The sequence below is a fragment of the Mustela erminea genome, chromosome 16, assembly GCF_009829155.1.
Source record: "Mustela erminea isolate mMusErm1 chromosome 16, mMusErm1.Pri, whole genome shotgun sequence".
Lineage (NCBI taxonomy): Eukaryota > Metazoa > Chordata > Mammalia > Carnivora > Mustelidae > Mustela > Mustela erminea.
The window spans coordinates 51,257,103-51,284,511 of NC_045629.1; the positions used below are offsets into that span (position 1 = coordinate 51,257,103).

The window sequence follows — 27,409 nt, forward strand, 5'->3', positions numbered from 1 at the left end:
CAGGAGTTAATCTATCGGCTTTACTGGTGGATCCTAATTACCAAGGGAAATTAGTTGCTACTATGGTGAAAGCAAGAAGGACTATGCTTGGAACCCAGAAGATTTTCTGAAGTTCTTTTTAGTACTTCAGTGTCAAAGATGAATGGAAAACCTGAAAAAGCAGAGTGACTGGGCATCCAGAACTTTCAGAAAGGAGGATTTGGATCTACTTCACCAGGTAAAGAAGACAGAGCTGTGGGTTCTGTCTGTGGGCAAGGAACATGTGGAATGGTAGTTAAAGGTGGAAGCTGTAGCTATCAACTATGACCTTGTGAACAAGGACAGAAGCCAGTACTGTGGTAGCTTTGGATATTTTCTCTTTGGTATATGTCTGCTTGCTAATGCTTTTCTTCCTTTCTCTCCTTCCCATTTTTATCTTGCATAAAAGTTGGTGGAGGTCAACTTTACAATGTAGTCTTTAGTTAACAAAATATTCATTGGGGCCATGACTGAATTTGGGGAGTAATTAATATAGCCAGCAATAGATTCAGTGATCGTTGGGCTTTGTGTTTTCTCATGCGGCGGGGGAGGGCAGGCACTTTCGGGAGAGCTGTATCATGCTAGGGCTAAAATACAGAGTCAGTTGCTTTGTCCTTGTGCAGGAATTGGAATGTGTGTAGAAGGTTGCAAATGAAGCTAAGTACTCCAAAGGGTCAAACTACTCACCAATTTATTACGTCTGAGCTCTAAACCCATTCTTCAGTACCTACACTGTGATAATGAGCAGGACTCTTTAAGACGCCTCTAGAAGGATCCTATTAAGAGAATACTGGAGGGGCACTGCAGAAGAAAGAAGCTTGTCTTCCTGGGTTTCAGTGTGCTAAAAGGTGCTTTTTCTTGCTCCTGTCAGTGGTGTGTGTGTGTCTGTCTGGTGGTACTCTGCTCTTCGCACAACCAGAATGCACAGTCCTTTAACTAGGACTTGTAGCCCCAGCCCCTGCAGTTGAGGACATCCCATACTCCTGGCTTCTGCTGTGGCGGCGCCTCTGACTCTCCAGCATGCCCACCCACAAGTCTCGGCTTGCCTGTGCCCTAGAGTTGTTTCTGAAGCCTTTCCAACGTGGACATCTGCCCTGGTTTTGCACCTGCAAAAATGTCCCAACTTCCTAGGCAACCTGCTCAACAAGACTTGGCTTGTGTCCTAAGGGATCTTTTCCTGTTTATCATATAATGCTAAACCAGCTCTGGCTCAGTAAACCCAGCAGACTTTGTCATCTGGTGGTCTGCGATGGTACCTTCTTCAAGAGGTCTAAACTGCAAATTCCAAGCTTGTCCTTCCTTGTCTCCTCTTTTTTGCCTTTAGGGCACTGTTAAAGAGTTCCCGTAATATTTTGATCATAGCTTAGCAATTCCTTCAACTTCTCTTGGTGAAACTTGCTGTGTGTTCTGCCTCCAGATTGGGTTTAGATTGATAAGAAGGTAATTAGTTGATCGGAGTTGGGGACAAGGAAGTGACCATGAGTAGTGTTTTCTCTCTTCTTTGGGAACAAGCTGCTCACAGCATGAGTTCAGCCCCATAACCCCTTGCTGTTATGTTTTGTGTTTTTTTACGATTTATGTGAGAGAGTGAGTGAGAGAGAGAGAGAGGAGGAGCAGCGGGAGAGGGAGAAGTAGACTCCAAGCAGGGAGCATGACCTGAGCAGAAGCAGGCATCCAATCGACTGAGCCACCCAGATGCCCCCTTCTTGCTGTGTTTTACAAGGACAGGCTCTAAGAGTCTTGGTCCAGTGCTCTCTGGGGCTGGAAGTATAGGTGCGAATGACTCCGAGGCTTGATATAAGCAAAAGTTCTTTTACACAGATACAAGTCTCATTTCTCTAATTTCAGCCTTACTACTGCTAAGGATGATAATATCCTATCATGCTTCACTTACCTTGTCAATTTATGAATTAGTTTTTTTTTTAAGGATTTATTTATTTGAGAGAGAGAGTGCTCGCAAGTAGGGGGAGGGGCAGAGGGAGACAGACTCCTCCCTGGGCCATGAGCCTGCCGCTGGCTCAGCTGCAGGACCCTGAGATCATGACCTGAGCTGAAATCGAGAGTCAGATGCTCACCCGACGGAGCCACCTGGGCACCCTCTAATTATGAAAACATTTTAAGCCTGGGCGAGAAAGAGGTTAATGTGAATCACTTAACAAAAACTTCTTGTTGCTTTTCGACATGTGTGTAAACTGTTTTTATCACTTCCTAGCCTTGAGTAGAACATGCCTGACATCACGGTATATACTGAAATTTAATATAAACCCACAATTTTGTAATATTTGATGTCAGAAAATGCATTGGAGACAACTTCAAATCATCCAACACTTGTACAGTTGGACCTTTTCCAATAGCAGATTTTAGTTATTTTTCTGTCTGCTGGTCAGTCTTCCTCTTTCCTGCTTTTCATGGTGAGTTAAATAACCTCTTTAATTCTTGATAAATATTAAATAGCTTGTGTTTTTCAATTAAGGGAAGAACATTTCAAAAACCTTTATAACCTACGGAAGGGTCAGGAAGTGCTCCTTTTTCCTAAAAGAAACATCAATTTCCATAGAAACGAAGAGGTCAGCATCATCACAGTTGACGGGAAAATGACACAGACTTTAGGGTCTGTATCACAGATTCTGAGTCATGTGGGAAGCTTCCAGTCCCAGGGAGTAATAGAAAGACCCAACTGAGAGTGGCTTAAAAAAGCTATTGGTTCACTCAGTTGAAAACTATAGAGGTACATGCAGTTGGGGGTCAGAACTGATCGAGAATCTCATATGACATGATTTAGGAACCCATTTCTTTCCATTTTTTTCTTGTCATTTCCTTGGTTTTGATTTAATTTTGACTCCAAACTCCCCCTCTCCAATTCATAATCCTGAATTGTCTTTGAGGGGCTTCGTGAATTAGGGTACAAATCCTAACTGGTGAAACAGCAGGAGAGAATCTATGTCAGGACACACAGAAAAAAAAGTATTTTTAAGAGTCACCCCAACTGGGCCAGCTTAGGCAACTGTTTCAATTCCAAACGTTCATTGTGAACAGAGATGGCCCATTTAGATTGGCTCTGCTAATCAGCATCAACCCCCCCCACCCCCGCCCCACACAAGTGAGGCCAGTTCCATCTAAACCACAAAGGTGTGAATGAAGGGAGGAGAGAGGTTCTGAAAAGAAATTCCGGCTACTAGTCTCAGAAGGTAAACAGATGCCAAGCAGCCAGTAACAGGGTATTGACTAGAGATATTTGCAGGGTCTATTTCTTATTCACTCATTTGGAAAGACATTTAAGACCTCAGGCAAAGTAACCCAAAACTTCACATACTTTCTGATGTTAAAGAATGTATTTTCAGAAAAGAAATAGTTATATCATTTCATGGTATTTTATTTCTGCAATTTTACAATCACTAAAGAGGCCTTGCTATTAACGTAACAACACTCTGCCTGGAGGATTCTATGTTCAGTAAGGTGTCCATTCTACAGACAGACCTTGCTCTGATGACTCCTGAACTCAAACACACTTTTTCAGTTGATAACCCTTTTCTAGTATGGCTTTAAATAACACGACTTTCTAAAACGGCCACGCTACAAAAGCACACCCTGCAAACATAACAACCTCCTTTTCACAAGGCATGAAAGCCAACATCGTCTTGGTTCCCATTCTACCATGCATTCATTCTCTGATGCTGAGCTCCAAGTTTGGTTTTGGCCTCAACCTTCCGGCTCGCACCCCCTCCTAGACTCCCAGAAATTTTTTCAAGCTAAAGTTCTCGCTCTACCTTTCCTTTATCTGCTGAAATCCAAGGAAGAAGAGCCTCGAGTGAAATGAATACTTGCTCTTTGCCCCACCTGCTTAACTGCTTGCAATCTGTCTTCAGCCTCTATAATTTGAATCTGCTTAAAGTTATCAGTGACATTCATCTTCACCTTACTGAAATATTTACATGGTTGATAACCCCTTCCCTTTGAGTTTGCTTCTCTTATCTGATTGGTTGTCTTCTGTCACCCTTACGATGTAACCGTGTCTCTCTCTTCTGTTAATGACTCTCACTTCTCTTTTACTCATCAAATAAAACCGAAACACATGTAGTAAGACTCAGAACTCTCAGAACTCTGAGCCTTACTACATGTGTTTGGGTTTTATTTGATGAGTAAAAGAGACCAGACATGTGGTCCTGGTCCTGGTCTTTCAGCTTTCTGTTCTATTTTTTCCTTTTTTTTTTTAACCACATTGACAACCCACTGCTCAAGACATGTCACCTGTGCTTTTTTTTTTTCGTGGTTCCCTTTGAAATCTCTACCACCAAGGCCAAACTTCAAGTTTTCTCTTCCACGAACCCTGCTCTAGTTCCCACCAAGCTATAAACTATCTCCAACTCCTCAAGCTCTTCACTAGGTGTCTGTGAAAGCTTCCTAACTAGTAACCCTGTTTCTTGTCTCCTGTTTCCTCATACCATTGCTAGAATAATCTATCCCCCAATCTAAACTTCTGACCATGGCCTAGAAGAGCTGGTCCATGCTAATGTTTCTAAAATGCTAAGCACTTGACATGGGTTGATCCATTTAATCTGATCAATAATCCTTTGAGCTACCTACTTTTAACATCCTCATTTGCAGATGCTGTGTTGATGACCCACCAAATCCTTTTTTACAGGGCCGGTGCACCCATATTCCCAGCTGCTAACAGCTGTCATCCCCACCTTATTTGGAGGGCTGCTCCCTCAGAGAGGGACCTAGCCTCCACTCCTCCCACCGTGACAGGTAGTGAATGACTGCCTGCTGTGAGAACACAGTAGCACAGCCTCTCACCTCAGGGCAGGATAATAATCTCTGTGGTCCAATTCATACTGCAGTGTCCCGTAGGGTCAGGCTGAAGGTGAACTTCTGAAACTACTTCTTCCCCTGTTTTCTTCACTCCATTACCTGTGATCCTAAGAGCATTCCCTCAATGATCACTTGCCCAAGCATCCTCATATCACCCTCATCCGCAAAGGAACAAATCTAAGACACATTTTACAAATGAGAAAACTTGATTGGCCTGAGGCCAACCAGCAAATGGGAAGGCTAAAATCTGAAGCCAATCCTGCACTCTTTCCTTCCATACTATAAGGGCCGTTTCTCCAGCCTCCTCCTCCCTGGTCACCCTGTCCTTAACTCATTCCCTCCGGGTAAATTAATTCCTGCCTCAGGGCCTTTGTGTTTCACATTCTCTCTGCCTAGAATGTGTCTATCCATCCTAGAATTCCTTATCTTGTTGTAGCTTGCTTCCTCCTTTCTTTCAAAATGTTTCAGATATTCTCTCTTCAAAGAGGTCTTTCCTGACCCTAAGCATCCTAAGATAGCAGCCCAATTTCCAACTCTGCTCTAGTTCTATTTATAGCATTTAATCTATCTGAGATTATATTAAGCATAATTTATGTTCTCTGACACTCCCACTAAAATGAAAATCCCCTGAGGGCAGGAATGTTGTCTGGCTTATTTCCTGTTCTATCTCCACTGCCGGCATAGAGCAAGAACTCAGTAACAACTCATTGTTGAATGAGAAGAATGAGTTCTCTTTTCTCAGAACTCTTACAGAGCTTTGTAGAAATCTTCTTGTCTGTTAGCCTAGAACTGTTAGTTACTTAATCCTTATTTATTTTTTCTGTAAGTTTGTATGCTCTTAGAAGACAGGAATTATGTTTTAGTAATATGGGGGTACACAGGAGGCATTCAAAGAATGGCACTACCTCCCAAACTCCAAACAGTAACTATAACTGGTCTTCTACGTAGAGACCCATATCGGGATTTCATATGAATTATAGTAAATCCAGAAGTATGCAAAAATACATCACATTTAATTTATAAAGTATTCTGTGCACGTTACAAGAGGTTAGAGTAAATACAATTAGATACGTACTATTCTGTATTTTTAAAACAATGTCATTTTCAAAATATAAAAAATAGACCCGTTTTCAAAGACCCATTTAAATACGGCTTTGAAAACCAGTTTTATTTACAACAAACAGATGGAAGTGCAACGGCATTCATAAAGGTTTATGATAAATAAAAATATTATTCTGGCATCCTTTGGGGGCAGGCTTTTATAGGTATTTGCAATGGCTCATAAAAGTAAAATCAATAATGGCCATCAATGTCATTTGTATTTAAACCTGAATATGAACAACCAATGAAGATTAATCATTTATTTGGGATCCGAACCCATATGTTAGAGAGCTGAAGTAGGAAGTTAGTTTCTCACTTCCACACAGTTTCTCAAAAACATATTCCAATCATTTTCGTGTCTGTATGAAGTGATCTATTATTCACCTACAGCCAATCAGTGATTTATAGCCAAATATGCTAACCCAGCTGAATCCTAATTCAGATTTTTTAACTTTACGAGACACTAAGTTCCTATGTCAAAAAATGTAACTGGATCCACAATTACAGAGCCCCTGGAGAAAAAAAATTAATGACAACAAATATCAGACATTTCTCAAATGAAGAGAAGTATATAACTTCTCAAATTTTCCTAGTTAGCACATTCCAATGGAATTAAAACGAAAATACACTTAACAGTGTTTTTTTTTTCCTCACCAAAATTTCCCAATTCAAAAATGGTCTGGATTTAAGCAGTACTTTCCCCAGCAAAATCCTTCAAGTTCAATTTACCCTTGAAACAGCCATAATAATTCTTTTCATAGGCCATTTTCTTGCTATTGCACAGAGACTGATTTTAAAGCCAATCCAGGCAATCCAGGCAAATGAGTTCAGAAAAAGAAGCACATTCATCTAATCCATTTAGCAAATGCTATAATCAGCTTCTACATGAACAGTGAAATACAGAAATTTGTGAAACTCTCCGCTTGATGTCAGTTTTACTATTGTGTCGATGGGAGCCATTTCTGGCCGAGGTAGCCAAATCCCATACAAATGGGGAAGGCAAAAAGCGGAAAAACATTGCAAAGTCTTAGCAGTTCTTTGACTTCTAATGACTACAGACTGATTTCCATGTGACCCACGTTGCTGCGCAGTCTTCTTCCGAGGTTTACATCTCAAACACAAAGGAACAGTTGCTCCCTTAAGCAGATGTACTGAAATTATCTTCTTCTAGCTTACTTTTTATTTTCTCTAAGGTCAAGTAGAAAATGTGAGACATTCTCATATACCACAAAAGTAATACAGCAGGCTGGAGTCACTCTAATCAAATTGGGGGCAATTCCTTTGTAAAATCCACCAACGCCTTCTTTCCTTTAAAGGGAAAAAATAGATACATGCTTAATTTCCTACATAGCTAGCCTGAAGATACAAAAGTTTCATTAGCATACGGCATGGAACCAGCATTCAAGCCTCTCTGTGATTCAAGTCCATGTTCTTAACATGCTGAAGTAATGCAGTCTACGAGCCATTTGTAGGGGCTTTCATTCCTTCTGTGACTGACTCAGAAGAGAGGGGAGAGGCACCCCAAAACTGAAAAGTGCTGTAAGGACAACCATCTTTCAAATGTCTCTAAAGGTACAAGCATGCAGGAGCATTAACTGATTAACTAAAGGAGGCATCAAAAATCTTACAGCTTATATAAATGCCAGGCGACAGTAAATCTAGCACATACAAAAATAAAACTTTATTTCCTTAATGCCCGGAATGGGAATATGGCCTTGGAACATGTCACTTGCATTCTCAATAAATATACACTGAACTCAATGTAAACATCAAAAATATCCTGCTCTAGAATCCTCCCAGAATTACAGAAAAATATGGGGATGTCTATCTGTAACAGTTTATCCACAGGCTGAAGAGTGAGCATCTCTTCTATACATGGAGACAAGTGTTTGCAAATTACTGTGCAAGCAGCAGTTTAATTATATTAAACTAGGGTTTTTATGACTTCCTATATTCAATGTCATTCAACTATCTTAGGACACCTAAATTTGAGTATATCAATTTGCTGAAGCACAGAATTTTCTGCAAGCAGGGGCAGGGGATGGGGAGGAGAGAGAGGAAGAGAGAAAATTGTGAGTAGGCTCCACACCTAGTGCAGCACCTGAGACAGGGCTCGATCTCATGACCCTGAGATCATCACCTAAGCCAAAATCAAGAGTCGGACACTAAACCAACCAAGCCACCTGGGAGCCCCAATCTCATTTGATTTTTAGAACAACACTGTCCGCCTAGATTTTCTAATTTTACAAATGAAGGAATCAAGGCTCAGAGATTAAGTCTGTGGTTCTATAGGTAGTCTATGGGAAATGGAAAAGCAGGGGCCACTGGCTACGTTTTCAGCACAGCACACTGGCCTTTGCTATCCAACCAACAGCAACTGGTCAGTTTGAGGCATGCAGGGCCCCTCCTGAGAGCCGTTCTGATACGCCGCGTGCTCTCACCTCCAAGTCTTTGTGATCACGTCCAGCACGCCCTTGTAAAACATGTGCTGATCCTGAAGACGGGCTCTCACGACCTGGTATGGGTATGTGGCTGCTACAGCAAATATCTTGGAGAGTGCAGCAACAGATATATACTCTATTGTGCTCTAAAATGACAACACAAGACATTAATTTTTCTTTAGGCAGGAGTCCCTTAAAAATACAGAAGTAAACATTATATAGGAAAATCTTTAAATGAACTGTAAATGAAAAACATGGTTTCCCCTCTTAACATAAGCGCTGTACAAATAAGGGGTTCTATTTTTAACATATGTGTCATTGGCCTATATTTAATTGTACATTAAATTAGTGGCAGTCATCATCATAGCAGTATTACCAGAGTAAATGTGGACAAAATCTCCTTCTATTAAATGCCCATAAATGTAAATGAGATCCATTGTTTTTGTGTTTGTTTTTTGAAGAACCATCTTACCAGCTGGGCCTCTGGTAACCTGTTGATATGCTGGTTGTACTTCAACTTCAACAACTCATATGCCATGAACTGAAGGGCACCATGTGATGTTCCAAACAGCCCTGGAATAAATCCCTAAATGGGAACGATTAAAAAAAAACAAAAACAGAAAAAAAAAACAACAACAATAAAAAACAAAAACTAAGCCAGTTCCCAAAGGACATAGTTTCTAGGGACAGGAGTAAGGAGTGGTTGACCTCAATGTGTGACTCAGAGAAATGGTTACTATACAAAATTTTACACAGGCCTTCTCAAATCCGCCAGCATCATGATATACCTTACAGTAATGAGGATAAACAGATAAAAGCACAATTTCCATATTATACACTAGGACTTTGGTTTTCATTAAATTGCTTCTTGCCTCAGTCGGGCTTCTTTTTAGGACTGACTACAGGTCATTCAGAACTCTGACAAGAGAGTCAGGGGAAGTTACAATGGTCAGTTTTTCAAAACATATTGATAATTCTTTACCTTATATAATCCACGCACACCTTCATACTTATATATTTTCAGAAGCGTATCAAACATTCCTTTATATTGTCGCTGTGAGGAGTTAACAACACCATTGTACTGTAACATAAGGCGAGTTTTTGTTACCCATAACGGGTTTGTAATGCAGAGGGTCATGGCTCCTAAAACCAAATTTAAATAAGATTACTCAGCATACAGGTTGTCACTTCCGACAATCCAGATTAAGAACAGTTCATTAATATAAACAATGGGGTTGCCCAGGGGTTGTACCCGCAACAGTAAGAGGTATTATTCGCTGAAGAAGTCTGAGGGTTAAAGGGTAGCCATAGTTTTTGGCGGCCAAAAAAAAGTTCCTCACTCGGTTAGTGGGAGGTAAATTAAAAGGGAGATGGAAATGGGAAACACCTTCCCTTTGAGCTGTGAGGACAGCAAAGACATCCTGGCTCCTGAACAGTATGGCTTGTGTAGGGACAGATGGGGGTCCTAGGAAGTGGATGCTGGTAAGGAGGTATAAATATTTAGGAGGACATAGTATATCCCAGAGGGGTTAAAGATTAGGGGAAAAGGATCCGGAATCCAACGCCTCAATATTTTCCACATGTACATATATATATATCTACCCCAACTTTACCACAATCCTCCTCAAATTCATTCAAAGTAGCCAACGCATCTCCAAACTTAAAGAACTACATAATACTTTACATTCATTATAGAAAGTGACAATTTTGTATATAAAAAATTTCATCTGGTTAATTTTCTCATTTGCTGAGTCTCCTAAGTAGTCCTTTATTCAACAAACATTTATTAAGTCCCACTGTGATTCCGGTCTGTGCTAGCTGCTAGGTATTAAAAAATGAGTAGGCTTTTTAAGACAAGAGCTATCAGTAAAGTATAAAAGTAAGAGTTATAATAAAGATTTATGGGTCCTGCTCTGCTTTTCTCTTTGGAATATTACACAAACGTGAGGCATAACAAGGCTACTAAACTAATATGAAAACTAAATTATACTTTATTTGAAGAAAACACCATACCAAATCATCTCAAACTATCAAGAATTCATACATTTTCTAAATTTTACTTCTTTGTGATAACTAAAATTCTTGAAATCTGTCCAGAGTAGCCAGTAAGAGTAGCTGCTTTCTAAGAAATTCCATGTGATAACTGGTTACAAAAGCATACTCAACTCTATTGTTCAATGGGGGGAGAAAGCAAATAAAAAACAAAAATGAAAATCAAGGGCGCCTGGGTGGCTCAGTGGGTTAAGCCGCTGCCTTCGGCTCAGGTCATGATCTCAGGGTCCTGGGATCGAGTCCCACATCAGGCTCTCTGCTCAGCAGGGAGCCTGCTTCCCTCTCTCTCTCTCTCTGCCTGCCTCTTTCTCCGTCTACTTATGATCTCTCTCTGTCAAATAAATAAATAAAATCTTAAAAAAAAAAAAGATATCTATAAAAAAAAAAAAAATGAAAATCAAGTTGGAAGTTGCTATTTTACATTTCCCACTCTGTCTTACCAGCTTCCGCGGCTGAGACGAGGTATTCTGTTGCCTCTAAACGTTCCACTCTTCCTTCTGTCTTATATGATTTGATGGCATTGTAACTAAAAGAATTAAACATAAGCAGTTTGATAAATATCTGAATTGGTATCCTAAAACAGTAAGGTCTGTTTAAAATGTAACTTAACAGCAATACCCCATAAGTAAAAGTCAATGCACACGGCAAAAAAGAAAGTTTCAAGAATGGATTTGCTGGAAATGGTTTATTCCAAGAGTTTATCATCTCTCCCCCAAAATGAATATGGCTACCACTACACAGGCAAAATATTTTAATCACATACTCATCAACGAGAAAACTGAGGGGAGGGGCTGTGGCAGTGGCACAGCTGTGGGGCAGACAAGACAAAAGGACAAAAGCGGGCCCCTAACAAAAAAGTGCTGAACACATAGCCTTCAGGTACTGTGGCTGGCAATTCTGCTAGATAAAACACTGGGTGGGTCCCTCCTAGTGGATTAATAAGGACCAGAAGCAGCACACAAGTAACCTAACAAAGACATCACAAATGGTGTCATAAGAGATTGAGAAACTATGGCTGAGATCACAGAAGGCTTGGTAGGTGGCACTGGTGGGGTGTGGAGACAGGTGCAGCTTCAATGGGGAAACTGATGAGCATGAACAAAGGTTATAATAAGGGCGGTGGGGGAAGACAGGGAAATGGAGCCACACTTGAGTGGCAGACTGACATCTGGGCTTTATTTGGCAGAAAATCGAGAGCCACTCAATGTTTCTCAGCAGAGGAGTCAGATAAGTCTATTCTAACTCCAATTTCTATTTTTCCACTTGGAAGAGGAGCTCAGCTATGTAAATCCAAACTTTACCATTTCTATTCTAACACGAAACAAGTATACTTTTATAAGAAATTCTCATCACCTAAACCTTACATTCATAAGCCATGTCCTTAGAAACTCTATTTAGAGAATGTACACAACTCAAAATTCATAATAAATTTTATACCTATAGTTTCACCCATCTAAGTATGTCTTAGAACTAAAAAAGAGAAAAAATACATTTTTAAACAATATTAAGGTTGAATTTGTTCTGCATTCACTTAAAAATATTTTAAGATTGTGGTTGGGTGGGGGAGCCAGGGTGGCTCAGTCATTTAAGCGTCTGACTTGATTTTGGCTGAGGTCATGATCTCAGGGACACAAGATCAAGTTGTACACCAGGCTCTGCACTGGGTGGGGAGCCTGCTTAAGATTCTCCCTCTTCCTCTCCCCACCCACCCCCCAAAAGATTGTGGTTTGGAGACTGCCATAAAATTATGGAAGATAAACTAAAATATGCAACGCAAAAGAGAAAAAGGCAAATAGACCGGGTACTGATGTTCTAAAACTGTCATCTATTAAAACAAAGACAAGCCTCCCCGTTCCTGGATTCAGTTTCAAGTATCAGGGCAGCATGTGCTCCTCCACTGCCCCGCTTTGTTCCCACGCTCTTGCACAGTCGGTAACCCGAGTGTGCCTGGCCCAGGTGTTTTCTGTGGCTTCTTCACTGGTCATGGAATCGCAGCTCTTTCACATGGTGACGATACCTGACAGGCGAAGGAGGAAGGAAATGAACGAGGTAGGAAGATGATGGAGCCGGTCAAATGAGAGGCAAGAGGGGATGTGCCTCCACATCTTATAGCCACGCACTGGCTTTTACTTTCTGTTCCCCAGAGGGAGCTCCTGTGGCACGCGTTCTTATGAGGACCCCAAGACCTGTCCTCTTCGGCTTTCCAACTTCCTTACGGATCAGAAGGACTTCGGTAAGGCATCTTCCTAAATTCACCCCACAGAAGTAGCTTCTGTAAGAGCCTTTCTCCCACTCATCCTCCACCTTCTTCCTATTAAGAACTTTTCTTCCAGACCAAATGCCTCTGATAATAGCTGACAGAGAAGGAAATAAGTCCTTTGCTCTTTCTGACCCTTCCTATTCAGAGAAACTGATGACTCATCTTGTTTCATTGACAGAAATGTAAAAATCACTGAAAAAACAAACTTCTTTTATTTAATATTGTAAAATCTCCCAGATCTACTCACAAGAAAAAGTAGAGTCCCCAGGATAAACCTGCACCCCACACGTTTGGGGTTACTCCTTGGTAGAGGCCTCGTAGTCCATCAAGTTTCCAAATGGTAGTCAAGCAATGCACAATTCCTTTATATTTTGGTCTCAGTTCCAATCCATCACTCACTGCAGTAAAGGCACAAAATTAGGTGAGAGCAAAGTTCTAGTTCTGAATCACGTAAAGACCTAGACGTCACATTGTTACAGTAAGGAGATAAATTCAGAAGAAAACAGTTTTTAGATAAAGAAAAATATTCTCTTTATTTTTTGGAACTATTTATTCTGTATTATTTTCTCTTCAAAACATCTGATGCAGGGCGCCTGGGTGGCTCAGTGGGTTAAGCCGCTGCCTTCGGCTCAGGTTATGATCTCAGGGCTCTGGGATCGAGCCCCATATCAGGCTCTCTGGTCAGCAGGGAGCCTGCTTCCTCCTCTCTCTCTGCCTGCTTCTCTGCCTACTTGTGATCTCTGCCTGTCAAATAAATAAATAAAATCTAAAAACAAAACAAAACAAAACAAAATCTGATGCAAATTGCTAGAATGTTCAACAACTTTCAGTTCTTACATAGTCTCTGAACCTTGAAGATTTTACACAGACTATTCATGAACACTGTCTTCTCAGTCACCTAACTCCTTTACACAGCTAACTTCGATTCCTCTTTAAAGTCTGCTTAATAATTTCCCTTGGTGATCATTTCCTATCCCCTAGATGAGCTCAAGTTTCTTTGCACTCATGGCATAATATACTTTCCCTACCGTAATAAAAACACTCTTCACTGCAATCATTATTGTTCAATTATTCTGGCCTCCCAGTAGGAAGATGCTGTGAGGGCAGAGACTACTACTATTTTGCTGCCATATTTCTACTCCTATCTTAGTGCTTTCTACACTGTAGGCTCTCAAGATAGATTTGCTCAATTATTATAACATGAATATTGTTTCTTTTCCAGATCCATGGTCCATCCCTCTCTAGCACGTTCTGCCTGGCAGTCTGACCTTGTCTTCTAGTTTCCAGTTGAGCTGGGCCAGTGGGGAGGCCTGACAAGAGATCAGAGGGATGGAAGAGGGTGGAGGAAGGTATTTACTCTTTCACTTTCCTTCCTATGGAGTAACCTCAGGCAGGCTGCATTTCTCTACTGACAGTCACAGCTCTGCTCAAGATGGCCCTCTCTCAAGGACCTTCTCACCTTGACATCTGGCCCTTAAGGTGGCAACAGCCCAAACTGTTTCTAGCTCCAGAATTCTGCAGTATTCGTTGTGGTTTTGCTATAATCTTGTATCTTTGTAAACAGTCCTTTGAGTGTTCTTTTTTTTTTTTTTTTTTTAAAGATTTTATTTATTTACTTGAGAGAGAGACAGTGAGAGCATGAGCGAGGAGAAGGTCAGAGAGAGAAGCAGACTCCCCGTGGAGCTGGGAGCCCTATGCGTAACTCAATCTCGGGACTCTGGGATCATGACCCGAGCCGAAGGCAATCGTCCAACCAACTGAGCCACCTAGGCATCCCCTTTTGAATGTTCTTATTTTGAATGTGCCTTCTGTTTCCTATGGGGAAATGGAATGAAAGAATGTTAAATTTATTTAGGTTGGTTTTTTTTTTTAAAGATTATTTATTTATTTATTTGACAGAGAGAGAGATCACAAGCAGGCAGAGAGGCAGGCAGAGAGAGAGAGAAGGAAGCAGGCTCCCGGCTGAGCAGAGAGCCCGATGCGGGGCTCGATCCCAGGACCCTGCGATCATGACCTGAGCCGAAGGCAGCGGCTTAACCCACTGAGCCACCCAGGCGCCCCTTATGTAGGTTTTTTAAAATTGGAATTTTACTAAATATAGTTTTTTATACTGTGAGAATTCCTCTTTGTTATTATAGATTTGTTATTTGTAATTAAATGGACTTCCAAGGGCACCTGAGTGGCTCAGGTCATGATTCCAGGGTTCTGGGATCAAGCTCTACATCGGGCTCCCTGCTCGGCAGGGAGCCTGCTTCTCCCTCTCCCTGCCGCTGCCTCTGCTTGTGCTCTCTCTCTTCCTCTCAAATAAATAAAATCTTAAAAAAAAAAAAAAAAAAAGACTTCCAAAAGTTTTTCAAAAATCATGTGATGGATGGGGCGCCTGGGTGGCTCAGTTGGTTAAGCCACTGCCTTTGGCTCAGGTCATGTTCCTGGATTCCTGGGATCGAGTCCTGCATCGGGCTCCCAGCTCTGGGAAGTCTGCTTCTCCCTCTGACCTTCTCTCTGCTCTCTCTCACTCTCCCTCAAATAAATAAAATCTTTAAAAAAAAAAAAAAAATCATGTGATGGTTTCTCCTCCCATAGATATTCCATCATTTGTACAATCATTCATGTAAGTTGTTCTCATTTTTTTTTTGCTATTATTAAAAGGTTTCTAGAAAATATTCTGTACAACATGCAAATCCCTATTTCCTTAGAATTAACTATCAGAATGGGAATTAATATGGGTCAAAGGTTATGAGTACAAACTGAAACTGCCCTCTAGAAAGTTTATACAAATGACAGTCCTCTGGCACCATTAAAACATGCTCAGTTCATTGTCCCCTTTGCCACTACACCACCAGATAATGGAGTCTGGCAAAGAATCACTGTTTACCATTGCCAGGGAAAGGGAGAAAAGTTAATTTCTTTCATCATTAACCTGACAATGTTACACCATGAAATGAGATTAAAGTACATGAGGCTTTGTCAAAAGACCTGGGTTTGATCTCTAATTTCTCTAATTAGCTATGTGACCTTAATCTTTCTGAGCTTCAGCATCCTCAAAATGGGGATAAATATGACCCACCTCACAGGTTGTCGTGAAGTTTATACAAGATATCAAGTTTAAAAGCAAGTAACAGAGGGACTGGCTCTCAAGAAATATTCTGCTGTGTATTTCATAATCTTTCTGATGCTTTCCTTGAATTTTAAGTCTCTTATTCTCCTGATAAATTTCTTCCCATACCTTTCCATTTTCCTTTCAGTAATAAGTTCACAACACAGTTTCTCTCTTGAGGTGAAAAACAAAACCACAAAAACACCATCTTTGCTTTTCATGGGGATGAGCCAATGATTTCTTTATTATTTTGACAAGTCACTTAATTACAGAAGTAGAGTATTAGGTATCTCAGTAACAGGCAACAACATTCTACACCCTGTACTTTCCTGATGCTATAATCTGCTCTCCACTATATAGTTAGGATCAAATCTTTAAATCTGAAAAACAGTGATTTGTACACCTGTCACTTTATACAAAAATTTAAAAACTACCGACTCCTTATTATTGCCAGCAAAGGGGGAATCTAAACATAAGTAGGATACAAACTCTTACCCCAAGGAAGACATAATCTTCAAGGCCGAACAGCAATAATCACGTTGCCCAGTTAGGAGCACTATGGTGAATGAAGTGTTATAGGATTACAGAAGAAACAAAAAGATGTTCTGTACAGAAAGAACTGGGGAGATGCAGTAGAGTGACAGCGAATGTGAGACGATGCTAGCGTAGAGCCTTGAGATTGACTAGAAACTTGTCTTTGGGGAAAGGAGAGAAAGATTTGCCTCTAGACAAATCCAAGAGCTGTTGTGGATACGTGCAGGTATCACAGTGCCTGGCACTGTCTGGGACAACATCAGGGATTCGGTATAAAGTGTACAGCTGATGGAGGAAAGGGCTGGTAGGAAATCAGGCTAGAAAGCAGGGCGATGGTGTGATGGTGTGAACTGTGTCCCCGCGCTGCCCCAGTCCACTGTGGTGTGATTGGGGCCTCCACCCATTACTGCAAGAGCTCTAGAGAGCCTGAAGTGAATCTGGGGAATCCTCTCTTTCTCATCAGCTATTTAGCAGCACTTAAGACTGTCTACCTCCTAAACCGTCTTCTTTGGCCTAATTTTACATGACACTCTCCTGATTTTTTTCTTTCTTCTCTGGCCACTAAATTTCCTTTGCAGCCCTCTTCCACTCCAACACTTAATTGTGTGACTCTGAGTCACTTACTCGATTACTCTGTGGTTGCACTAACACATACACAAAATGGGAGAAATAATAGAACCTAACTATGAAAAATACAAAGGGCTAAATGAATGAATACATATACAGCCCTTAAAACCATGTATGGCACACAGAAAGCATTCAGGAAGTATTAGTTTATTTAAGCTACAGGGGCTGGCAATACTACACTATATATACAAAACTGGACTGTGTGCTATTCTTGTTACTTGATTCTACACTTTCAACCCTCGATTAACTTATGGATTATTGGGCTTTCAAGTTATTTTAAAAAATTACCGTTATACGTCATTTTTCATTGAGGTGTACACACACACACACTCTCTCTCATTAGTCTTTTTAAAAATTTTATTAAGTAATCTCTACTCCCCACATGGGGCTTGAACTTATGACCCCAAGATCAAGAGTTGCTCGCTCCTCCAACTGAGCCAGCCACACACCCCTCTCTCTCATCATTCTAGGATTATTTAAAATTATATCTTAAAGTTAGAAGGGTCTTCATCAATCACCTCATCTGACAGACTTTTCCACTCAACACAGGGGTCTGTCTTCTAGCCCTGAACCACTTCCAGATATCACCAGTTTCATCTCTGAGCACCCCGACGTGGAACAGTCACAATCTGCTTACCTATCATTTCCACTCAACCTCTACCTGGTCTTTGGATCAACCCATAATAAAGATAAATCCCTTTCACCCATGGCGGTTCTTCAAATATCTTAAGTCATCTGTCCCTGCCCTCCACCCACCTGAAGCCAAACTAGTTTTTCCAGTCATTTCTTACAAGTGATTTCTAATCTTTCTGCCACACTGGACACAACATTTTGAATTTGCACCTGAACTCACTGAAATATTCCAGGTTCAGTTCAATGGGGGCATTCAAGACTAATATCCCTTGTCACTAGGTAATTACAATTTCATTATCAGGGCCCAAGTTTTATGAAAGCATAAGAACTACAGCATTAGTGCTGCTGGCCAATCAACTATTTTGATTTGTTATTCATCTTCCTAGATCTTCCCCCTTTTCTACCACATTTCACTGCCACACTTTATCATTACAAACTCCTGCTTTGATTCCTCCATCTTTAATTTTATCCTCCATCTAGTCTCAATCATCTTACCTATGACCTTGGCCACACACTGGTCTCCGAAAACTCTCCCCATTTCATCAAGATTACCATCTTCTCAGGTACCAAGAATTCCCTTTCTTCAGGCACAATCTGCTTCACAGCCCTGATTAAACTCACCAAGCCACCACTATTCCTCAATGATCATCTCAACTGTCACCTCTTCTCCTAGACAAAACATGGGAGACACCAAGTCATACAGGCCTGTACCTGCAGCCGAATCCAAAATTCTTTTCTTCATGTTCAAGTCACTGTATACTAGGGATTCCTAGAGGTAGAATGGTGAGTGGTTAAGAGTCCAAGGGTTCTAGAATTAGACTCCCTGGGTCCAAATCCCACATCCATGCCGTTATAAACTTGAGATTTGAGCAAGTCAACTTCTATTATTCTCATTGGTATAGTGGAGATAATAAATTCACAGGGTTGTTCAGGGTAGTAAATGAGATAGATAATACATGTAAAACTCTTAGCTCATTGCCTTGCTCTTAGTAGATGCTCAATGTTATTTGTCATCACAATTTTTATCTGTGCGTGTGTTACAAACTCCATGGAAATTATATGCCTTTCTGGGTTTTCTTCTAGGGAGTATACACCATGATTTTCACTGGTTTTCCTCCATAGAATGGCTTCTTGTCTCCTTTCCAGCTATCAAAATATGAGGCCTTCTGTGTGCAACCTCAAGATCTAATGGAACCTTACAGATACAGATACATATGACCATCAGCAATCTAAAATTTTCCTAATAGTCTGTCTCTACTCATATTTTGATATTTGGATTTTGCCCTTGGTTTTATGTTGTCTTAGAATTATCTTTTATGTGACTAACTCTCAAGGCTACAGTTAGAACGATACTCCCTCCAGGATGGGAACTGTGTTTAGGTGCCTCTGTATCCTGTACAGCAATCTACAACTATTAAGGGAACAATATATTTAAGGTGGATAGAATCAGTCTGATTCTTGAAGATGAACCACTTCTGCAGATCTAATTCTCAAGGCAGAACTTGTAGTAGTAAGAAAACCAAATGCCAGAAAATAGTTTCCCAGTAAAGTTATCAAGACCTTCTTCGGAACGATCTTTTCTAGAATTCACTGTTGAGTTTAACTTCCACGGTACTTTGTAAATTTCACTTACCTCACTGCACTTAATAAACCTAAATTTTAAAAAAAAAAGGGCACTTGGATTCTAGCTATCTATTCCTTCATGGGATTTTGTACCACACTATAAGCACCAAAAACCAAGTCTCCAAGAGAATCCTATCCTAAACCCATTCCCAGCCACCCGTTGAGAATTAGCCCCACCCCAAGCACTTTTTCTCAGGTCCACCGCCAAACACGTGGCTACCGTTGAGATTTCAAAGTACCTCCAAGGGTGAATGATTAGCGCATGCGAGGGCTGAACCCTAAAATGTGCCAATCCCTTTCTCAATTTACAAATACGAAGGTGAGTCCCCCATCCTACGCCAATCTGAACTTTTCTCAGAATTTTCTATCCCTGTTGTCCATCCCTTAGACTTGAGGTACGGGGACGAGGACAGCCAGATCCCTTTCTCAGGCTCCCCTTCCTCAAATCTAGTTCCAGGTGAGGCAGCATTTGGTTCAACGCTCGCCTGGGAGAACGCAAGGGGCTGGGGAGAGCAAGGCCTACTTTTGAGTCTTTATCACCCAGTTCGGGGTACCAGCAAGGAGAAGGAGCCCAGGGTCAGAGCGGGCTCTTACCAGCGAAGCGGATCTTCACGAGGTCGAGCGGGTGCAGTGCGAGGTTGGACAGGACCCCGCCGCTCACGCCCGCCACCAGGTTCTCGTACCGGACGTGGCGGAATATCGTGCTCCACACCGACGACCCTGACGCTGACTGTCCCTGGCCCGTCATGGTCCCAGGGCCCGCTGATACCGCGCCCAGGGCCGGGGAGGTGGTAGGAGATGCAGTGGCCGCCACCGTGGCGACCGTCGCCGCCTAAGAACAGAAACCGCGGGGAGGGGGTGGCGGGGTGGGCAGCCCACTTCCGGGACCGGCGCTAGGACGCGGTAACTAAGCGGAGAGACCCCAGCGCAGAGCCGGCGTGAGAGCGGAAAGGTAGCACGTCACGCCTGCGGAGAGCGCGAAGGAGGCGGGGCGCCGGCCTCCGTCAAGGCCCCGCCCCCGCCCCGTCCCGCCCCCACCTGCTGCGGTTTCGGGCCGGGGGTGGCCGACACAGGAGCACTATTGAAGAACCACCTCGGGCCAATCTCTGCCGGCAAAACTACGGAGCGCCGCAGGGTCCTGCTGAGGCAGCCGGCTTCCACACCGTGGACGTCACATGACAGGAAGTAGTATTGAAGAAGCGGAAGTAGCATGTGTCTGAGGAGGCGGTGGTAATCCGAACGCGGAGGAAAGGCTTGGGGGGTCCAGGGGCAACTAGCAGCCAAAATGAAGGTGAAGATGCTGAGCCGGAACCCGGACAACTATGTCCGCGAAACCAAACTGGACTTACAAAGAGGTGAGACAAGTTATTAGGGAGTCCGCCAGCCTTGAGTCCGCCTTCGGCTTCCACGGAGCAAATCTGGGGGAACGCTGGCGCTCCAGGCTCGTCCTTTCCCCGTTCCCTTATGCCGAGCCAAACTTTGTGCAGATAAGGGTATTGCGGGACGGGGTAGCCGGTAACTTCTCTTCAAGGCCGTTTTTGGAGAACTTTTTCTAGTGGTTAGTGAGAAAGTTGGTCGTTACCTGGAATGCTTCCGCCTCCCCCTTTCCAGCTGCTGCTCTCTGACTTTTCTCAGATTCCAGTTGTAGAGAAGTGGAACTTGAAAGCCAAGCAAGTGAATTCAGGGTTTGAAAGGCTTCTTTCAACCTCTCTAACTTTTGGCCACTTTACTTAAAGTTACGTACTTCTAAAAGTGGGAAGAGACAAAGGTGAAACGTAAAGCCATCAGTTTTCTAAACTTTTGTGGAGAGGCCTGATGGGCCAAAGTGAATTAGTAAGACTTATTATTTATTGGTCTTATTGGTCTGTTCCCCCAGTAGCATCCTGACTACTTATCACTTATTGATCATGAAATCTAAATGATGAGGGATTAACCATGTCTGAAGAGAATAACAAAGGCTTTAAGGCAGGAATAAAAATAAAGTGTAAGAGAAGAGCCATGTCTTTGGAGTTTGAGTGAGGGGGATAAGCCATAGAGGATGAAGCTCGGATGATACTTTGGTATTTTGATTGAGTAAGTAGAGGTTATTCATTATATATGAATAAATTCTGAGAGGTAAATATGTGGGTTCTGTTCACAAGATGTTTACAGTAACAAGATAGTCATGTTTTTAAAATGCAAATTATGTTACGTCGTCTGGACTTGACATCATCCCTGCTTCTTGAACCTCTGGTCCCATCTTCCTCTCTAGTTTCACTAGTCACTATTTTCCTTGCAAGTAGCTTATATTTACCCTTGGATTTCTGAGTACATTTCGGATATTTCTCTTTCAGAAGGCCTGTGGCACACACCCATACTCAATTTAGCTCCTTCTTCTGAACAATAATCTTTCCCTACTTATTCCCTGTGGTTGCCCGCCCCCAGCCCGTTTGAAGCATCCTCTTCAGTGCTTCGATCACGTTTTTATACTAACATCAGAGTGTGTATCACATTGTCTCATGATTATTTTGGTTATCAGTCTTTTCCATCAGACTGAGCTTGCATAAAAGGGAAGAATCATATTTGCGTCTAGACAACCCTGGCACATAGTGTTTGCTTTATAAATGTCTGAAGGAATGAATGAGTGACAGACTGGCTGGTCATAGACTCTCCATGTCAGGAGGTTATTAGCCATCTGATGTTACCGAGTGTCTTTTTTTCTATAATATCTTCCTATTTCTTTATAGTTTCTGATCGAAGTTTTCTTTTTAAAGATTTTATTTATTTGAGGGCGAGCAAGGGAGCATGGGCAGAGGGAGAAGGAGAAGCAGACTCCCTGCTGAGCAGGGAGCTTGACTCAGGGCTCAGTCCCAGGACCCTGGGATCATGACCTGAGCCGAAGGCAGACGTTTAGATGGAAGTTTTAATAGCAAAATGGAAAAAGTAGAGAAGTTTAGGAGCTCCGTAAAACATAAATCAAGGAAGACATTTGTTACCTTTTTATTTTTTTTAAGATTTATTTATTTATTTATTTGAGAGAGCATCTCAAGCAGACTCCCCTGGGAGAGCGCAGAGCCCAACGCGGGGCTCAATCACAGGACCCCAAGATCATGACGTGAGCTGAAATCAGTAGTCAGCTGCTTAACCAACAAAGTCACCCAGGCGCCCCATTTGTTACCTTTTCTTATTCTTTCATTCTTGTTTAGGTGTTAATTCCTTTTGATCAGATGTTGGATATAGTCGCAGTAATAGGGAGTTAGAGAAAAACAAAGACAGCAAGTTGAAGATGTGGGATAAGAAGATGCATTTACTTTTCAACATTAAGGGTTTTTTAGACATGTGTGCTTAGAACACAACTGTAGACTGAGACAGTCTGTTTGGCAGCATAGGATAATAGTTAAGAACATGGATTCTGAAACCAGACTGCTTTGGTTTGAATCCTGGCCTCACTTCATAGGCAAGTTACTTTTCCATGCCTCAATTTCCCAGCTATAAAATGGGAAATAGTAATAGAATTTACCCCATGGAGTGCTGTGGAGATTAAATGAATTAATATACAGTATTTGGAACAGTGCCTGGGACATGGTAAACTTTTTTAAGTAAGTAAACGAATGTGTGAAATGCTCAATAAAAAGTTACTATAATCATAATCACAACAGTGTATATCAATATAATGGTTAGCACTGGTGATTAATACTGTTACCTGCCTCAAAAGGAGCTTAGAGTTCGGTTGGGTAAACATTTGTCAGAGATTTGTTTTGTACCAAGCACTGTGCTAGGCATAAGTAGTAAAGTGAAAAATGTGGTGAAAGCCCTGCCCATCAAAGCTTTGCAACCCAGTTAAAGAATGTAGTAGGACATATAAAAGTAAAAGCTGAGGTTATATGTAGGGTCTAATTATTTTGCAAGATGTATGCATTCCATGATTTTCCGGTAGTTTTGGAAACCTTTGGAAAGGTTTCTGAGTTAAAGGGCATCAACTTTTGAATTTTTCACAGTGCTAGGCATAGAACAGTGTTCCTAACAAAGGCTTATTGAGTAACAAATTGAATAATTAGCTGAAGAAGACCATAGGAAATATTAAAAGTGAATTATTTTATTTTATTTATTTATTTTTAAAGATTTTATTTATGAATTTGACAGAGAGAAATCACAAGTAGACGGAGAGGCAGCGAGAGAGAGAGAGAGAGAGAGAGAGAGAGAGAGAGAAGCAGGCTCCCTGCTGAGCAGAGAGCCCGATGCAGGACTCGATCCCAGGACCCTGAGATCATGACCTGAGCCGAAGGCAGCGGCTTAACCCACTGAGCCACCCAGGCGCCCCAAAAGTGAATTATTTTATTAAGAGAAGTCTTTTTTATTTCAGTTCCAAGAAACTATGATCCTACTTTACATCCTTTTGAGGTCCCGCGAGAATATGTAAGAGCTTTAAATGCTACCAAACTGGAGCGGGTATTTGCAAAACCATTCCTTGCTTCTCTGGATGGTCACCGAGATGGAGTCAATTGCATGGCAAAGCATCCAAAGAGCCTGGCTACTGTCCTTTCTGGGGCATGTGATGGAGAGGCAAGTGTCACTCTAAACATTCCTATTTTAAACTAAAAATAGTTATGTTATAAATGTTTTCTAGTTTTGTGTTACTGCAGATTTTAATTGCTTTGATTTCATTTTTCTGTGTCCTATTTTTTTATTAATTCTCAAGAATGAATTCTGTTTGAATTACGAACTACATAGTTTCTTATCTAAGCCTCAGAAATTAGAAATGTAACAGCTGAAGGCTCAATTGAGCTGAAGTCTCAAGCATGTTTACAGTAGTAAAGGTATTTGTGAGTTTTGCCCCCCCCCCAACAGAGGATGTTATTAATGATTCAACACTTATTTCCACTCTGGCAAGAAAAGAAAGCTTTGAAACACTTTAAACTGGAATCAACAGAGTACATAACAGATTGAGTTTTCTGCTTGTTGATATACTGTCCATATGCACTGCAGTATTTTAAACTAGAGGATTTTGTTTTTAGCAGTCTGGTAGAGTGAGTCATAGGCTTTTCAGTGTGAATTTATTTTTCTTGGAAAATAATACTCCTGTGCTTGAACATTTTATGTTTATAGTTCACTAAAATTTCCTGGTATGCTTTATCATAGGTTAGAATTTGGAACTTGACTAAACGGAAATGTATCCGAACAATACAAGCCCATGAAGGTTTTGTACGAGGAATATGTACTCGCTTTTGTGGGACTTCTTTTTTTACTGTAAGTATAATGCAATTAAGTAATTAACTCTTCTCAATATGTATAAGACTGAGCTAATGTTTTCTCAATACATTTATTTCTTCCAAGAGCCTTTTGGAGTTTCACAACCCAATACAACGTCTTCAAGCCTTGAAAAGTCCTGGTTTTCTCTATATACTTCAGCCTTCTTCATACTTCTTGATTTTTTTAAAGTAATATTTAACGTGTATTCGAATTAATATTCTGTAGAACACTGAGTAGTGGGATTAATGCAAGGCAAGGCTGGAAAGGTGGTTTACTCTGGAAGATTTTCAGTGTTGGAGATGAATAATTTGTACTTTGTTAGATAGTACATTTTGGAAGTATTTATGTGTGTGGTAAGGTATACAGAAAGTACAGTTTACCATTCTAATCATTTTTAAGGGTCCATTTCAGTGGCATTAAGTACATTCACATTATTTTGTAACTGTCACCACTTTTTCATCTTCCCAATCAAGCTCATGTCCCTTAAATAATAACTCCTTATTCCCCCTGCTCCAGCCCTTTGCAACCACTGTTCCACTTTCTTTTTCTATGTAGTTGAGTATTCTAGGTGCCTCACACAAGTAGAATTAAATAATATTTTCCCTTTTGTGTCTGCCTTATTTCACTTAGCATAATGTCTTCAGGCTTCACCCATGTTGTAGCAGGTATCAGAATTACTTCCTTTTTTTTTTTTTTTTTTTAAAGATTTATTTATTTATTTGACAGACAGAGATCACAGGTAGGCAGAGAGGCAGGCAGAGAGAGAGAGAGAGGAGGAAGCAGGCTCCCTGCTGAGCAGAGAGCCCAATGCGGGGCTTGATCCCAGGACCCTGGGATCATGACCTGAGCGGAAGGCAGAGGCTTTAATCCACTGAGCCACCGAGGTGCCGCAGAATTACTTCCTTTTTATAGTTGAATCATACTCTGTTGTACATACATATGTTTTGTTTATCTGTTCATCCATCAGTGGACATTTGGATTGTCTCCATCTTCCTGCTTTTATGAATAATGCTGATATAAACATTGGTGTGCAAATATCTGCTCAAGTTCATTGCAAGTTTAGTAACAGGAATGAATCTAAGCTGTGCTTTGAGGTAATGAATTTGACAGCAGTAAATGATCAGTTTGGAGGCTGTTTTAATAAGCAATAATGAATCTGTGCTAGGGAGGGAAAACCATGGAAAGTAGTTGTTAGGTTTAGAAACATTTTGGAGGTATGACAGGCGTGGCAACTGAGGGTTGTTCAGCAAGATTCCTTTTCCTTCCAGGAGTGAGGAAGTCAGGAGTGTCAGAAGCTTTAGAGGAGAGAGGGAATGGGAAGGGCATGGTATGATGAACTGGACTGCAGTGGGCTAGGTGAGTGAAGAGTCTGTGAGGCCCTTACAGAGGTAGCTCTGGAATTGAAGTTCTGAAGAAAGTCAGAACTAAACTTGGTATCATCAGTACAGAAATAAAGATTGAAGCCGTGGTATGGCATCACTGGGGGAAAGTGACAGGGAAAATGTAGAAATACAGAAATGTCAGGGAAATAGCCTTGGAGAATGCCTGCTCCTAGGAGGCAGGAAAACTTTTGGGAGTAGCCAGAGAGCTAGAAGAGCCTGTAAATGAGCTTAATGTGGCAGGGGGAAAGGATCATGGGTTGTGTGAACGACTACAAAGGATGACGAGGATGAAGACTGAAAGAAATATTTTAGGAATATAGACCTGTAAAAAATAGAAAGTTATAGGTCCTATGATTTTAATCTTTCAGTTTTACCACTGTTGGCGGTTTGGTATCTGTCCTTTCATATGTTTTGACCTGTATATATAGCAGCTCGTGTATACAGACGCACTAATCAACTGTGTAAATCTTGAGTAGCATGCTCTGTGCCAGGGTAGATGGGAAAGGAATAGCAAAGGGAGGAGATGATTTCTGGGGAACCTTTAAATATTTGAAAGATTTTTAAAAATATATATTTGAAAGATTGTTGTGTGAAAGAAGAAATGGACTTTTCTATATAGCAGCCTTAGGAATAGTTAATGTTAAAATATTTTGTTTCGGTGTAGGGACCAACTTACTGTCGAAAACCAAAATAGGCTAGTTGGCTAATAGGCAGGGAATTCAGGTATTTTTCAGTAAAGGTTTTTTTTATTTTGTTTTGTTTTGTTTTTTTAAGATTTTGTTTATTTATTTGACAGAGATCACAAGTAGGCAGAAAGGCAGGCAGAGAAAGAGAGAGAGAGGAAGCAGGCTTCCCGCCAAGGAGAGAGCCCAATGCGGGGCTCAGTCCGAGGACCCCGGGATCATGATCTGAGCTGAAGGCAGAGGCTTAACCCACTGAGCCACCCAGGCTCCCCTAGCTCACACTTTTTAGGAGTACGGCATCTTCATATGCTGTAGAAACTGACGTTGTCATAGAGATGGTCTTTTTTTTTCTTTAAAGAGTTTATTTATTTATTTGACAGACAGAGATCACAAGTAGTCAGAGAGGCAGGCGTTGGGGGTGGGGGGAAGCAAGTTTCCTGCTGAGCAGAGAGCCAGTTTGGGGGCTTGATCCCAGGACCCCGAGATCATGACCTGAGCTGAAGGCAGAGGCTTAACCCACTGAGCCACACAGGTGCCCCAGTAAAGGGGTTTAAACAAGCTTCATCATCCTGTATACAGTATGTTGTAGAAGGAATTGGGTGGGAAGTTGGAGCAGACTGACTATAACTACACTTCCAGTTGGTTATTCTTTGGGGTGTATTGATTAGTTTAATATCCCAGGCAGAGGATTTACTGGCTGTTTTTTTTTTTTCTTTTTTAATGCTTAAAATGAAAAAAGTCAGAAAAATATTTTATATTCACTATTCACTTCCTTTCTTCAGATAAGACATGTGAAAACTACTTGTTGGCCGAATTTTAGGACTTCATGTTTCAAAAAATGTTCAGTACACAATGTTGCAAAAGATAAATCTTTATTAGCTAAATTTAATAATATTTACTGTATCCCAATTTGTGGC

General features: G+C 41.3%; 2 protein-coding genes across 2 annotated transcripts in view; one reads left to right on the top strand and one right to left on the bottom strand.

Annotated features, from left to right (window-relative positions):
- Positions 1–3,780: 3,780 nt before the first annotated feature.
- On the bottom strand, positions 3,781–20,302 carry SLC25A32 (solute carrier family 25 member 32). Its single transcript, XM_032316234.1, has 7 exons — positions 19,793–20,302; positions 12,932–13,082; positions 10,865–10,950; positions 9,355–9,515; positions 8,845–8,958; positions 8,373–8,518; positions 3,781–7,239 (listed from the first exon to the last, which is right to left on the bottom strand). Exons 1-7 carry the CDS (start codon positions 19,944–19,946, stop codon positions 7,104–7,106), a joined length of 948 nt encoding a protein of 315 aa, XP_032172125.1. The 5' UTR covers positions 19,947–20,302; the 3' UTR covers positions 3,781–7,103.
- The window catches only part of DCAF13 (DDB1 and CUL4 associated factor 13), a 30,196-nt gene continuing 23,074 nt past the window's right edge, over positions 20,288–27,409 (top strand). The window contains exons 1-3 of the mRNA XM_032316233.1: positions 20,288–20,553; positions 23,541–23,740; positions 24,317–24,424. Coding sequence (XP_032172124.1) covers positions 20,484–20,553; positions 23,541–23,740; positions 24,317–24,424 — 378 coding nt within the window. The 5' untranslated portion in view covers positions 20,288–20,483. The remainder of the gene's footprint in view (positions 20,554–23,540; positions 23,741–24,316; positions 24,425–27,409) is intronic.

Bases quoted from the DNA above. Each gene is read 5' to 3' on its own strand.
- SLC25A32 (XM_032316234.1), bottom strand. From the start codon at position 19,946: ATGACGGGCCAGGGACAGTCAGCGTCAGGGTCGTCGGTGTGGAGCACG. The intron at 10,951-12,931 runs GTGAGTAGATCT...TAATTCTTTTAG, and splicing joins TGGGGACTCTACTTTTTCTT to TTACAATGCCATCAAATCAT. The intron at 9,516-10,864 runs GTAAGACAGAGT...ATTTGGTTTTAG, and splicing joins CGTCTCAGCCGCGGAAGCTG to GAGCCATGACCCTCTGCATT.